The 12,330-nt window shown below is 38.6% G+C and overlaps 1 protein-coding gene across 2 annotated transcripts; it reads right to left on the reverse strand.

Moving 5' to 3' along the window:
* Window positions 1-709: 709 nt before the first annotated feature.
* Window positions 710-8,127, reverse strand: LOC119497189 (extracellular matrix protein 1-like). Of its 2 annotated transcripts, XM_037785125.1 has the most exons (11): window positions 7,556-8,124; window positions 6,449-6,505; window positions 5,931-5,999; window positions 5,681-5,740; window positions 5,493-5,528; window positions 5,105-5,382; window positions 3,570-3,778; window positions 2,179-2,473; window positions 1,912-2,099; window positions 1,493-1,580; window positions 710-1,320 (listed from the first exon to the last, which is right to left on the reverse strand). In XM_037785125.1, exons 1-11 carry the CDS (start codon window positions 7,623-7,625, stop codon window positions 1,141-1,143), a joined length of 1,530 nt encoding a protein of 509 aa, XP_037641053.1. In that variant the 5' UTR covers window positions 7,626-8,124; the 3' UTR covers window positions 710-1,140. The 2 variants fall into 2 exon arrangements, with proteins under 2 accessions (XP_037641053.1, XP_037641054.1); XM_037785126.1 differs by lacking the exon at window positions 6,449-6,505 and having other exon boundaries at window positions 7,556-8,127.
* Window positions 8,128-12,330: the final 4,203 nt, after the last annotated feature.

The raw sequence follows: 12,330 nt of genomic DNA on the forward strand, positions 1-12,330 counted from the left end.
ATTGTTTGTCTTTACTACTTTCGTATTCTTCTCTTGTTCTGTTGTTGTATTGTCTGTCTGGTACTGCCTGTTCTTTGTGTGCCTGTCTGCATGTCTTTTATGTAATGCTTTTGTCATATAATCCTTGTTGTGTATGCCAGCTGTCTTTTTAATTTGAGATATTTCTTTTTAGCCTCTACCTCCTTCCCTCAAGAGGCTTTGCCCTTTGCCAGGCTGGCATTGTAAATAAGAATTTGTTCTTAATTGACTTGCCTGGTTAAATAGAAAGGGTTTTGTTGATCAGAAGTTGAAACTGTTGAATGGACAAGGTTTGGCAAGATGGATTATTGTCATCTAGTGTCTCCACGCAGATGTTAAAAGGCTTCCTAGAAATCTGATTAAAAAGTTAAGAACACAATATTAAAATGTATAGTATGAATGAAAATGTACATACTGTATAACAGAACACATAAGCTAAATCATGACTTGTTATACAACATTAAAGTCTGTGATTTTGTTTGACTTCCGTTAAACTGAAACGTCTTTCAATATCCACCTAAAAGATGCCCTTTCATAATATATTTTATTAACTTATCTGTGTTCAACACATTTACATTTAGTTGCCAAACAATCTTCATCATCTTGAGGTTTTATTAAATGTCATCTCATTGTACCAGGCACACTGTGGTTAAACAAACAACATTGCATGTAAGAAGACAGTAAACTACAGTTACATTTAAAAAACGTTTTTATTAGAACTGTTGTAGATATATGACCTTAACCACAAAACCATATACAAAGAAGAGAACTGATCTCGCAGCTCCAAATGAATCAATAAAATGCATTCATAATCAAATATGTAAAGAGCAGCCTATAAAAACAGTGGTACAGTGACACAGACAAGTCTGTTTTACAAACTAAGCATTTAACAATATTTTTGTTTCTTTATAAATGTATCCTTGTTATAACAATGCTTCTCATCTGATCTCAGATGAAAAGATACAAATAACACTGGCAGTAGAAGAAGCTACAATTTGGTCCACATTTTCTTACAGACCTCTAATTGTTCCTGTTCGGCGATCGGAGGTCACCTGCTGCTAGGTTGCTGTTTCCCTGAATGGCCCGGTGCCAGTAGGGTCAGCAGCAAAAGGCCACAAGTGTTTAGGAGAGAGGGCACCTTTTCTTCTTCTTTTGGCGTATGGCGGTGGTTGCCTTGGTGATGGCATCCATGAGAATATTGGTGAGACACTGTTGCATCGTTTGTGAAGACATGAGGCAACAGCGGTGGACAGCTGGAGGAGCAGTCTTATGTGTCAAACACATCTTTGACATTTCCTCAAACTGGTTTCATGGAGAGAACGAGATGACAAACAGATGAGAAATAGCATTAGAAAATCTGAATGGTGGGTTAATAGCTCCTTTCATTTTCAAATATTACATTTCAATTTTTCTAAGCTCAAACTTTGATTTGTTCTGCTAGATTTTGTACGGACTCACTTCCTTTTAAACTCACCTTCTGATTAAAACAAAGATCCCTGAACATTTCAAACATGGGGCAGCATTGGTTCACAAAGCTCTTCAGAGGAAAACCAACAGGGAACCTACAGCACGGTGATATTGTTAGTATGTTTATAACTTTACATTGTGTACCATGTGTTTAGATCCATGACCTAATAACATCCATTACACAGAATACACTGCAGATAAGTGGTGTCAGCACATTTCAAGATAAAGAGATATTTCAGCATATTAGGCTGCTTGATATTCATTTATTTTCTGTGACAGAAGAAATGACAAACAGCATCTAAAGAAACAGGAACAAAAGAGAAACTGTACCAATGCCAAATAGAAAAAGAATATAAAAGAGGAAGAAGATGAAGAACACAGACAGAAAAACAGATCCAAGGACAGATGTAGGAAGTACGCTCTTACTTCTTCTTGATCATCTTGTGAGTGTCACAGAGGTTGTGGAGTGCGAGCTCTTCCTTGTCGGAGGTCCTATTGTAATGCGGGTCGGGAGAAATCGTTTGGAAACAGTCGACTTGTTCCTTTGCGCCACCCGGACAACAGTGGTCTTGACCAATCGCGTCCACGCAATACCTGTTAAGCTCCCCACGCCACTAAAATACAAAAGGACATGAGAATGCATCAAAAATTACTAAATTCAAATATTTGAGTTTGTAGTTTTTTTTGCTTTACCTTCAGATCAGCACAGTCGAGCACACCCTGCTCCTTTTTGCAGCACTGTTTGTATCTCTTTTCTATACGATTGATGGCCTTTGCCTGACGAACCAGCCACATGTACCCTTCACCTGGCATGCAGTTGGTTTTAAAGACGGGGCGTAGCTTCTGGTCCCGACACAGTGCTTCAATGTTGTCAGCGGTGGGGCGTCCGGGAGGAAAGTGCATTCTAACTTTCTTGGAAGCAGATGTTATCTGTTTCTTCTCCTTCTTTCTTCTGTTTCCTCTGACACTGTATAGAGTCGTCTTCGTCCTGTAAAGTACGAGGCATAAGGTCAGAGCCAAACCTGACCTTCTTTTGACATTTACCGTAAAACAAAAAAATTGTGTTTTACAATGTGTTGTTCTCTATTTTCTTCAAATCACTTTCTTTCCTTTGTCTTTAAGGATAAGGTTGGCGCTACATTTGCCATATTGTCATCAAATCCCATGAAAAGACCAAAACCAAGCAGACTGCATCAAGACCTGTGTTAAAAAAATGCGGCCCCATCATTCATCTGAATGGGACTACTCCACTGATGCAGCTGGGTTTCAATGCAGATGGCTCCAGCAAAAACAATGCAGGGTCTTCCAGCAAAGAAACAGTTGAAACTAGCTCCACTTTTGCTGGTCTACAATGCAGCATCATCCAGCAAGGCACTAATGAACTACGTGCAAGAGTACAATATAAAATGATTGCCGCCATAACTTTCCAGAGCAGTCAAATCCTTCTTCATAATATTGTAAAGTCTTATGTGTTTTGGCATTTGATAAGCCTTCAAACTTATGGATCAGTTACTCAAGCTGGAGTTCCTGGATCATATTTCATTGTCTCACTGGTAACTGAAGAACCAGAATACTGTCTGATGTCGCTACCCTGTCTCTTTCAGTCCCCGCTCTCAACTGAAGATGTATATCCTTAATTTTTAAATGAAGGCTTGGTAATTTCCTAAAATAGCTTGGCACTGCAGTTTTTAGAAAATGTTATTCAAAGAGGGGTAAATAGTGCATTTGTTGGGGACTATTTTCAGTGGTGGATTAATACCCATTTGGTGCTCTAGTGAGTGTTTACAGCACCAGTATATATGTGGGATTGACTCAAAATAAACTACAGTGTCACTGTTCATTGTAATGAAGGATTTATTGACCATAAGAAAAATACAGAATATTGCAAGACATATTCTTTAAGGCATTAGCAGATGTTCAACACATTGAAAGCTGAAATCTGCAAATGCTAGATGAGCCTAAGAGAAACGTAGAACCCATATCATCACTCTTGAATTTTATTGATTTTAAATATCAAAGTAACTTGACTTGATTGTCACTATCAACCTTTTCATGGTGTTCATTTTATTTCTTTCCATGCATACCTCTGGCAAGTGTTGGGGTCAAAGGTGAAGTTGGTTTTAGAGAGAAGCGGTGGCCTCGGCAGCCCCTCTGTTGCCTCGTAGTTTGGGTTTGGAGCGTCGTCATGGAAGCACTTCAGCCTGTCGCTGCCAGCAGTCAGTTTGCAGCAGTGATAATGACGATCCTTTATTGATGTGTCTTCCTCACAGAAGGAGTTGACTGACAGCTCCCACTGTAGTAGGCACAGAACAATAACACAGACAGTATATGCATTAAATCCTTTAATACAGACATGAAGTCTGCATGCCTGAGGCTGTTGGTTGAGTGAATGGGCCACACACAATTATGTAGAGCATCTTAAGACACACTTAACCAAAACTGAAAAACAAACTTGGTAAGAGGAAGGTGATAAGATTAAGATAATGCTTAAAAAGTGAGACAGGTTTTTGCTTGACTTCAGACAGCTCCACAGGTGCTCATGCCACGGCCTGTCTGTTATGTCAGGCTTGGCTGCACATAATGGACTTATCAACTGGAAGGGCCCAAGGCCTTCAACTTTGTTTCAAAAATGCAAATACCATCATCTCAGCAATGTGAAGAATGTTTTGTGCCCTTTTTTTCTGTTCGGGGTAATACAAAAACATGCACAAAAAAGACTGTGGTTTGAGTATATGACACTATGGGCCTGCTACATTACAGCGTCAGGAATGAAGTTAATATCAATATAAAGTTACAAAAGTTGGTAATAAAATAACGTCTATGAGAGCCTTCCTCCACATGAGTTATTAAGTGGATAACATTAAATGTATCTTGGTTTTTAACATTAAAGGAACAGTGTGTAACATTTCTGGGGATCTGTTAGCGGAAATCGAATATAATATTCATAACTATGTTTTCATTAGTGTATAATCACCTCAAACTAAGAATCGTTGTGTTTTCGTTATCTTAGAATTAGCTCTTAATATTTATATAGGGAGCGGGTCCTCTTCACGCAGTCCGCCATGTTTCTACAGTAGCCCAGAACGGACAAATCAAACACTGGCTCTAGAGAGAGCCTTTCACGTTATTACGTTACCTGAAGGTCACTGTAGTTCTCTACAAGCGTAAAACCGTGATACCGCCAACCCGTTCCGTTGCTCCTAAAGTAGTGTTATTATGGTAAGGATGGTCTCTGAGCAAGGCGAACAGCGTTACCACGGTTTTGCACTCGGCAACGCACATTATTGCAGTCTTGGAAAGGGAGGAGTGAGCGGAGGGGTACTCAGTTGGTTGCAATTTGCAACCACATCACTAGATGCCACCAAAACCTACACACTGTACCTTTAAATGATATTGGTTTTGGATCAAATTCTACCTCCACAGTGCATAATGTCATTATGTGTTTCATCATGCTTCTTGAGAAAGTAATTATGTTGAGACTAATGTGAAGAGATGTAAAAACATGATTAACAAAGAGGAGCAGAATTAGAGAAAAAAGATACAGGATGTCATGTCATCATTTTATATTTATACAGACTAAGAAATTGCTGAATCGGCTGTAGGAGTTGTGAAAACTCACCGCCTGTGTGAAGCAACACAGCGTCACTTCCCTCTCCCACGTCTGGTTCCCTTTGCAGCATGTTCTAAACCAGGACTCTGCATTGTTGACAGCACTTGCCCTTCGCTTCTGCTGGCCATAACCAGAGGCAGGAAAGAAAGAGTCTGGGTAAGTGGGACGATGGGCTGCATTGAGACAGATGGCTTGGAGATTGTTTTCGGTCGGTTGGCCGACGGGGAACTGAATGGGATCGTACTCGGGAGGAACATCGAAGGAACGAGGCCCAAAACTTGGTCGACCTTAGAGAAAAAGACGGGATTCATACAGTTATTTGATACTTTTATAGCAGCACGTAATACACATGAAGTATATGAAAACTTGAAAGAATGAGAAGAAAATAGATACGAACGTCCTCTAGGTGTCAAGATTCTTGGTCTGGAGTCGTCTGATAGAATAAGGAGTGTATTATTAAACAGTAATTTTCAAGTGTTTTCTTTATAGAATTGTTGCTTTATTGTACAGGATTTGTGGGAGTAAGACAGGATAGGTAGATAGATAAATAGATAGATAGATAGATAGATAGATGAAGATGCTTACCTATCTCACTCAGGGTATCAAACTGTTCTGGTGGAGACACGATAACCTGCTCTGTGAACTCTATGAAAACAGAGAAAACAATGAACAAAAGACGATGGTTAGGACGATTCATTACTGGCCAGACTGAAGCAAGCAAGGCCGACAAATCTGAGCAGCCAATATGAGAAATGTTTGAAGTGGACATGCAACTATGGTATGTAATTATGTCAAAACAAAACTATAACAATATGTATAAGAAGACGAACAGTACCCGCGGGATCGAAGAGATCTGCTAAGTCCACCTCTTTCTGCAACATGAAGTCATCTGGTTGTTGCATCTCTGAAAGACACATTAAAACAATGATTTACAGAAAAAACAGTTTTCTACAGTGTCTTCACATAGTAAGGCACCAGAGACAGAAATGCTTATGTTTTATATGTTCTTTACTTGAACCTGCCCTGTTGTACATATATAGTTATGTATAACCTAAAATGTTATCCTTAACCTAAACTTAAAGGGGATCTCTCGTGATTTAGTATGTCACTCCAGAGCCGCAGAGGACATTACGCAGCCATCTTCAAAGGCTAAGTAGTACTCCTCGTGACAAGCAAACTGAATGTCGTGCTTTGTAAAATCAGTACTCCTTAAACCTCAATCTCTCAAACTGAAGTCCTGACCCTTAAAATAGCCCCTCGAAGTAGAGAGAGCTGGCCAAATGCCACTCCGAACATCTGAGAATCTAATTGGTCCTTGCAGAGATACTGCACCAGTATGTGAACAACACGCACCTTGCATGATTTTGTCAATGTCAAAGGTGACCTCGCGCTGCTCAAAGTTGCGCTCATCTGGAAAATTGTACACACAAAGAGAGAGGGGCAGAAAGCCAAAGACAAAGTTATGCAACTCGTAATGCACAAATTATACTGAGAGACAGCCAGTGTATAGGGCTGCAACTAACAATTATTTTCATTGTCAATTAATCTGTTGATTATTTTCTCGATTAATCGATTAGTTTGGTCTATAAAATATCAGAAAATGTTGAAAAATGTGGATCAGTGTTTCCCAAAGCCCAAGATGACATCCTCAAATGGCTTGTTTTTTCCACAACTTAAAGATATTCAGTTTATTGACATAGCGGAGTAAAGAAAACAGAAAATATTCACATTTTAAGAAGCTGGAATCAGATAATTTTTAAACAATTACTCAAACCAATTAATCAATTATCAAAAATATTAGCGATTAATTTAATAGTTGACAACTAATCAATTAATCGTTGTAGCTCTAAATAAGTATTCCTTTACTTAAGTAGTAGTAAGCAATACAAGAGTGTCAAAATACTCCATTAAAGTAAAAGTCCTGCATTTAAAATGTTGTAAAGTTTGGAAGTGTTATCAGAAAAATGTACTCACATAATAAAAGCAGGCTAAGTAAGTACTCATTATACTGTCAGTGCATCATTAAATATTACATAACATATTATTATAGATTTTAATGTTGTGGCTGGTTAGGGTAAAGCTATGATTTTGTGATATTTACATACTATTTGTTTTGTCTGTTACCTCATTTGCAAAATCTTAATTTGCAAAGTATATTTATGAAATAAGTAGCAATAAGTAAAGCATCATGCCTTTGAAATGTAGTCAGAACATTCAAGTTAAGCATAAGTACCTGAAAGATGAACTCAAGAAAATAAGTACTTAGTTACATTTCACCACTGGAGACATCAGCTTTAATATAAAAGTCATTTAAAGTCTGTTTGCTGCAGGATTAATGGACATGCAAAATAAACGCACTTAACAGTAGCTCAGACGAACAAAAATGGAGTCAGCCAAGAAGCAACACAACAATATCTAACATGAGAATAAGAGAAATGGGAATATAACAAGAGGACCAACCTTCGGATGCAGAGCAAAGTAAAACCAAGAGAAATGCAGTGGAGCAGACTAAAGCCACGGTCGACCCCATTGCAAACCCTGCTAGTGTCTGTCCTGATCTGTTTGTCCTGCTGGCTGTCCTGATCCTGACTGTCCTGGCACAGTGCGCAGAGGCCGTCCAGGAAAACACGCTCTAATTGGTCCAGCAGAGGCTGCGCTGCTGTCGCTCTGTGAGAGAGGAACCACGCACAAACTGCTTTTATGGTTGTTGTGGGGTTTCGGGGGTTATGAGGCGGAGAGAGAGAGAGGAGAAGAGGGAGGGAGGGAAAAAGTTTTTTCAACATGACTCATAGGTGATCCGTTTAAATCCTGGGTGTTGCTGCAGTTATATGGGGAAATTATGATCTTTTAGTTAAAGGTCGCTGTTCCTGAGTTCATGTGTGAACATGATTCTTAGTTCAATCTTTTTATTTTTTTATTATTCAGACTGGCTGTTAACTCGTCACTCATCGCCCTGCCATTAAAGCCCATAATCATCTATTGGGAAATAAAAAACGATAACGACAATTCTTTATTGTCAGACAGGTCTGAAATTTGTTTTGCATCTGTGGTGGCAGTTTCTGTTAAAACAAGACACAAACCAACGTAACAACTTGTCTTTCAGTGAATTTAATAAAAAGGCATACATTAATAACTAAAACATCTGCAGATGGACTCACGAGCACAGCCACCTGTTGTGGACTGTGGCAAGTGAGCCCCGAATACAAAGAGTAGTCAGTATTTATACATTTAAAGCATAACATGAAGATAAGTGCAAAGAAGAGAAGGATAGAAAGTGTATCAATGCGTCAGCACACAGCAGACAACAGAGCATCACAAGACATAACAAGTATTTCAGCAATCTGTTGTTTGCAGTTACAGAGAACTAAAATGTCAGGTCACTGTCCTATGGTGACGAAATTGAACATGTGAGGCCCTGAGATTGTCTAAAGGTACAGTGTTAAACTGCAGATATGAAAATTGCCATTACACATCACAGCAGCTCCATTTGCAACATCACAAAAAAAGACAAAGACAAGAAACAAGGATACGTACATTTAAACATTACAATCACAGAAGACGATATTCAGGGCCCTTCAACGTACATTTGATCTGGTATTAGGCTCTATATTTAGTTTTAGGATTGACTGGTGTACAAAAGAGTGCTTCAGTCTAACCTTATTAAATCGTGGAATCCTGTATCTCCGATTTGATGGTAACAATTCATATTCACTGTTCAAAACATGGTTGGGGTCAGAGACGATGGTGTTAGCCAGCCTTAATATGTTATTATGATAGGCTGATTCATAGAATTTCTCAAGAGGTTGACCTATAATCTTTGAGCAGATTTTCATTTGGTGAAGCAGTTTTAACTTTAAAGTAGTGGACAAACTCTTGTACCATGTAGTATAACAATACTGTACAACACTCATAATCACAGAAGTAAAAAAACAAAAGAAGAATTGGTTTACTCGCCATTATTAACCAGCATCCTTATTGAGCCATACATATACTCTAATTAAATTTTCCTTAAATTTGTCTAACTATAATTATCATTATTTATAATTATTCTAACTATAATTGTTACCCTGTCACATAGGTGATTAAAAGTTAAAGGTGCTATCGATAACATTGGTAACATTCAGACACTAGATGTCGCATTCTCCCCGTTTCATTGCATTTACTTCATAACAAGTCATTGCCAACCACTTACCGTCAATCTCAGCCATTTATCCGTTTTCCCTGATTGGGAAAGCGTTTGTCCAATCAGGTGCCGAGTGCCTTGTGTCTATCGGCAGCCCATCAATCGTCCAATGCTGGGAAGCGAGGCAATCGCCTGTGGAGTGCTCCTTTAAACCTGCATTTTTTTATTGCTATAGGATTTAGTCTTTTAGTAAAACAGTGGGGGAAAAGGGATGAATATGGTTTATGATTTTAAATATTTTTGCAAAACAAAAGTCAATATCTGGATAAAGTTGTCTTTGGCACCTCAATCTGTCCATCTCACCCACCATGTTTGTTATTGTTTGCTTATCGACAGACAGATATTAAAGACCTTAAATTCCTTGTTATCTCACACTGAGTTGGAGTCAAGGGTTGTCGTGGCCTCAGATTCCAGTCTAAAACTCTGACTGTAACCTCTTCACAATCCCTCCCACCATGTTCTCGTGAAAAAAAAAGAGAAGCCAAATCAGCCCAGAGAAAAACTCCCTGTGCAGACTGTAATTTAATGAGTTTCCACAGTTTTCTCTCTATAGGACACAGCTTAAACTGGAAGGATTATCCTGCATTTGCTGCTCTGCCCACAGCTCTTTTCCTCTCCCATCGTAAACAGTAGATATCAGGATGAAAGTTGGTGGTAGTGGGTGATGGGAGTCCGGAAATTGTACAGAAGTGTTTGTCCCGGGTAGAAATTCCCCTGAGAGGTCAGAGAGCAAAAACAAACACAGACATGGCTGCATAGCACTCTCTCTCTTACTCACACTGGAAAAAAAAAGGTCTGCGGTTTGTCTTGAAAGTCTTGAGACAATTGAATGCAACAAATTTAGCTGAAAACTGTTTTCATGGTCAAAATATGTACACAATGTCTCTATACGGACTTTAAGCGTCCAGAACAGCAAAAGTATCTTAGAAAAAAAAGAAAAAAAGAAACCACATGCAATTAAAACAGGAACAATTGTGGGTGAAATAGCTGCCCCTAGTGGGAAACTGGCAATTAAATAAACATAAAGTTGTGCTGTGGTTGTTCCACGTGAGAGAGAGAAAACATCACAACAAGAATTGTTTACCTGATGTCTTTCTGATAAATTAAAATAAAAATCACTGCATGTAGAAAGTTGCTTTTCTCTAGCATGACTGGAGGTACATTTGACTTGTCTTGGTGGCTTTTGTCATATGTCATATTTACCACATCCCATTGACTCACAGTCTTTTAATTTGTTTCCTCTTAACTTGGTTAGCAACATTTTGTTGTCTTTGACAACCTGATAACATCTTTCCACTGCCAGAGTCTGCTGAAGGGTCAGCCGCAATGACTAATATTTCCTTTGTGTTGCGTGCTGCAGAAACAGCTCTACAGTATGAAGCAAGGACGATGCCTGGATGTTCTTCAGTATGCTTCTCAGAATGATAATCATGCTTATCACTTCAGAGCTATGTCTGCTATGAATAAACTGTTTTTGTTGAGTCAAGGGTTTTTCATATCATACCCTGTCTCAGTCTTAGTCAACTGCTTAAATTACACAGAAATAAAGTTACCACGTCTGCTTGATGTCACAGCCTCGGCAGTTTATTAGAAGATTTACATGGAATTGTCTTCGGTATAATTATCTCAGCCGTTCCAGGAACAGAGAGGACTACATCCAGATAAACTGCACTTACTGCTGGAACCTCTCATCATTTTCTCTTTAGTCATGGCTTTATTCAAAGATATGTAAAGAAAACACAATCTGGAAAAAAAAAAAAAAAAAAAGGAAAAGTTTGCACACAGAGGAAGAGACTTCTACTGTATCTCTCACATTTTAATTGGATTTCTACATTTAATGCAACATCTTTTCAAAAAGCTCAAAAATATATAAAAGCCTGTGAGGATTTATTCAAACACAAAGGAAAACATTTTAGAGGTACTGCTGCTTTGTAGTCAATCTGTGACAACATCAACCTGAAGAGAGAGACATTTCTCTACAGACATACAGACACAAAGAGGCAGGTCGTCTCTTGTTTTTCTGGGTGTGTCAATTAATTAATTACACACCGATATTTTATGTTTTGTTCAAAGGTACTGCACAGTTAAACATGTTTTTCGAACTGTAAACTAAATTATATGACAGCACTGTGATGAAACACATCAATGCTGGTGTTAACATTGACATTTCTTACCAAATTTATAAAAGAATTGGCATTTCATGGGTAGAAAATGGCTCGACATGCCATCTACTGTTTTAAATCAGCCCTGAACTTTGCAAGGCCAATGCTGACAGAGTCGACCACATGAGACTTATCAATTTTATTAAATTTATATTAAAAAATAATGTTAACGCCCTTTAATCAGAGGCCAGGGTGTGTCACTGAGCATCTCCTGCCTCACACATCCACCCCGCACACTATTGCAGCCTATTTGCTCCTGAAAGACAGAGAGAGCACCTCTGGCTAGATGGGGAACTGGTTGTCACTCCGCTCCATCAGAAATATTTGCACAAAACTTCATCAGCTTCCCCATCTGACCTATTGCATCACTGAGTTAGGAAATACTGTAGAGAGTGATGCAGGAATGAGTCCTTAAACACAGAAATGAGTTATTATTTCTACACTTTCAGTTCCCTCATCTCAAAGTCAATAGGTTGTTTGAATGTATTTTTTAGTGAGATGGTCTGTGGTTAACACAAGCTGAAGAGATTTTAACATTTTGTTCTACAACATAAAATACGTCAGTAAATATATCACACTCGTGAATTTTGAAGCTTTTACGTGTTGCTAACAAGTGGCTAAATGAGACTACTAAACGTCATCACGCCGAACACTAGGCCGACTTTAGCTTAGTGGTTATGACGTGAAGTCATGCGACCGTGGTGTAGTTAGTCTATAGCCTAACGTTAGCTTTTTACTTCTGGAGATTGCCTTTACACTTCAAAAATCATAAAAGCGGTGTTCATTGTGGAGATTATCTTGCTGAACAAAACGTATAAGTATCATAAATGTGTGGTTGACACAGAGTTTATTTTCTGGAATAATCCAAAACCCAATGGAAAAATGCCTTT

This window comes from Sebastes umbrosus, chromosome 11, assembly GCF_015220745.1.
Source record: "Sebastes umbrosus isolate fSebUmb1 chromosome 11, fSebUmb1.pri, whole genome shotgun sequence".
In the NCBI taxonomy this organism is placed as follows: Eukaryota; Metazoa; Chordata; class Actinopteri; order Perciformes; family Sebastidae; genus Sebastes; species Sebastes umbrosus.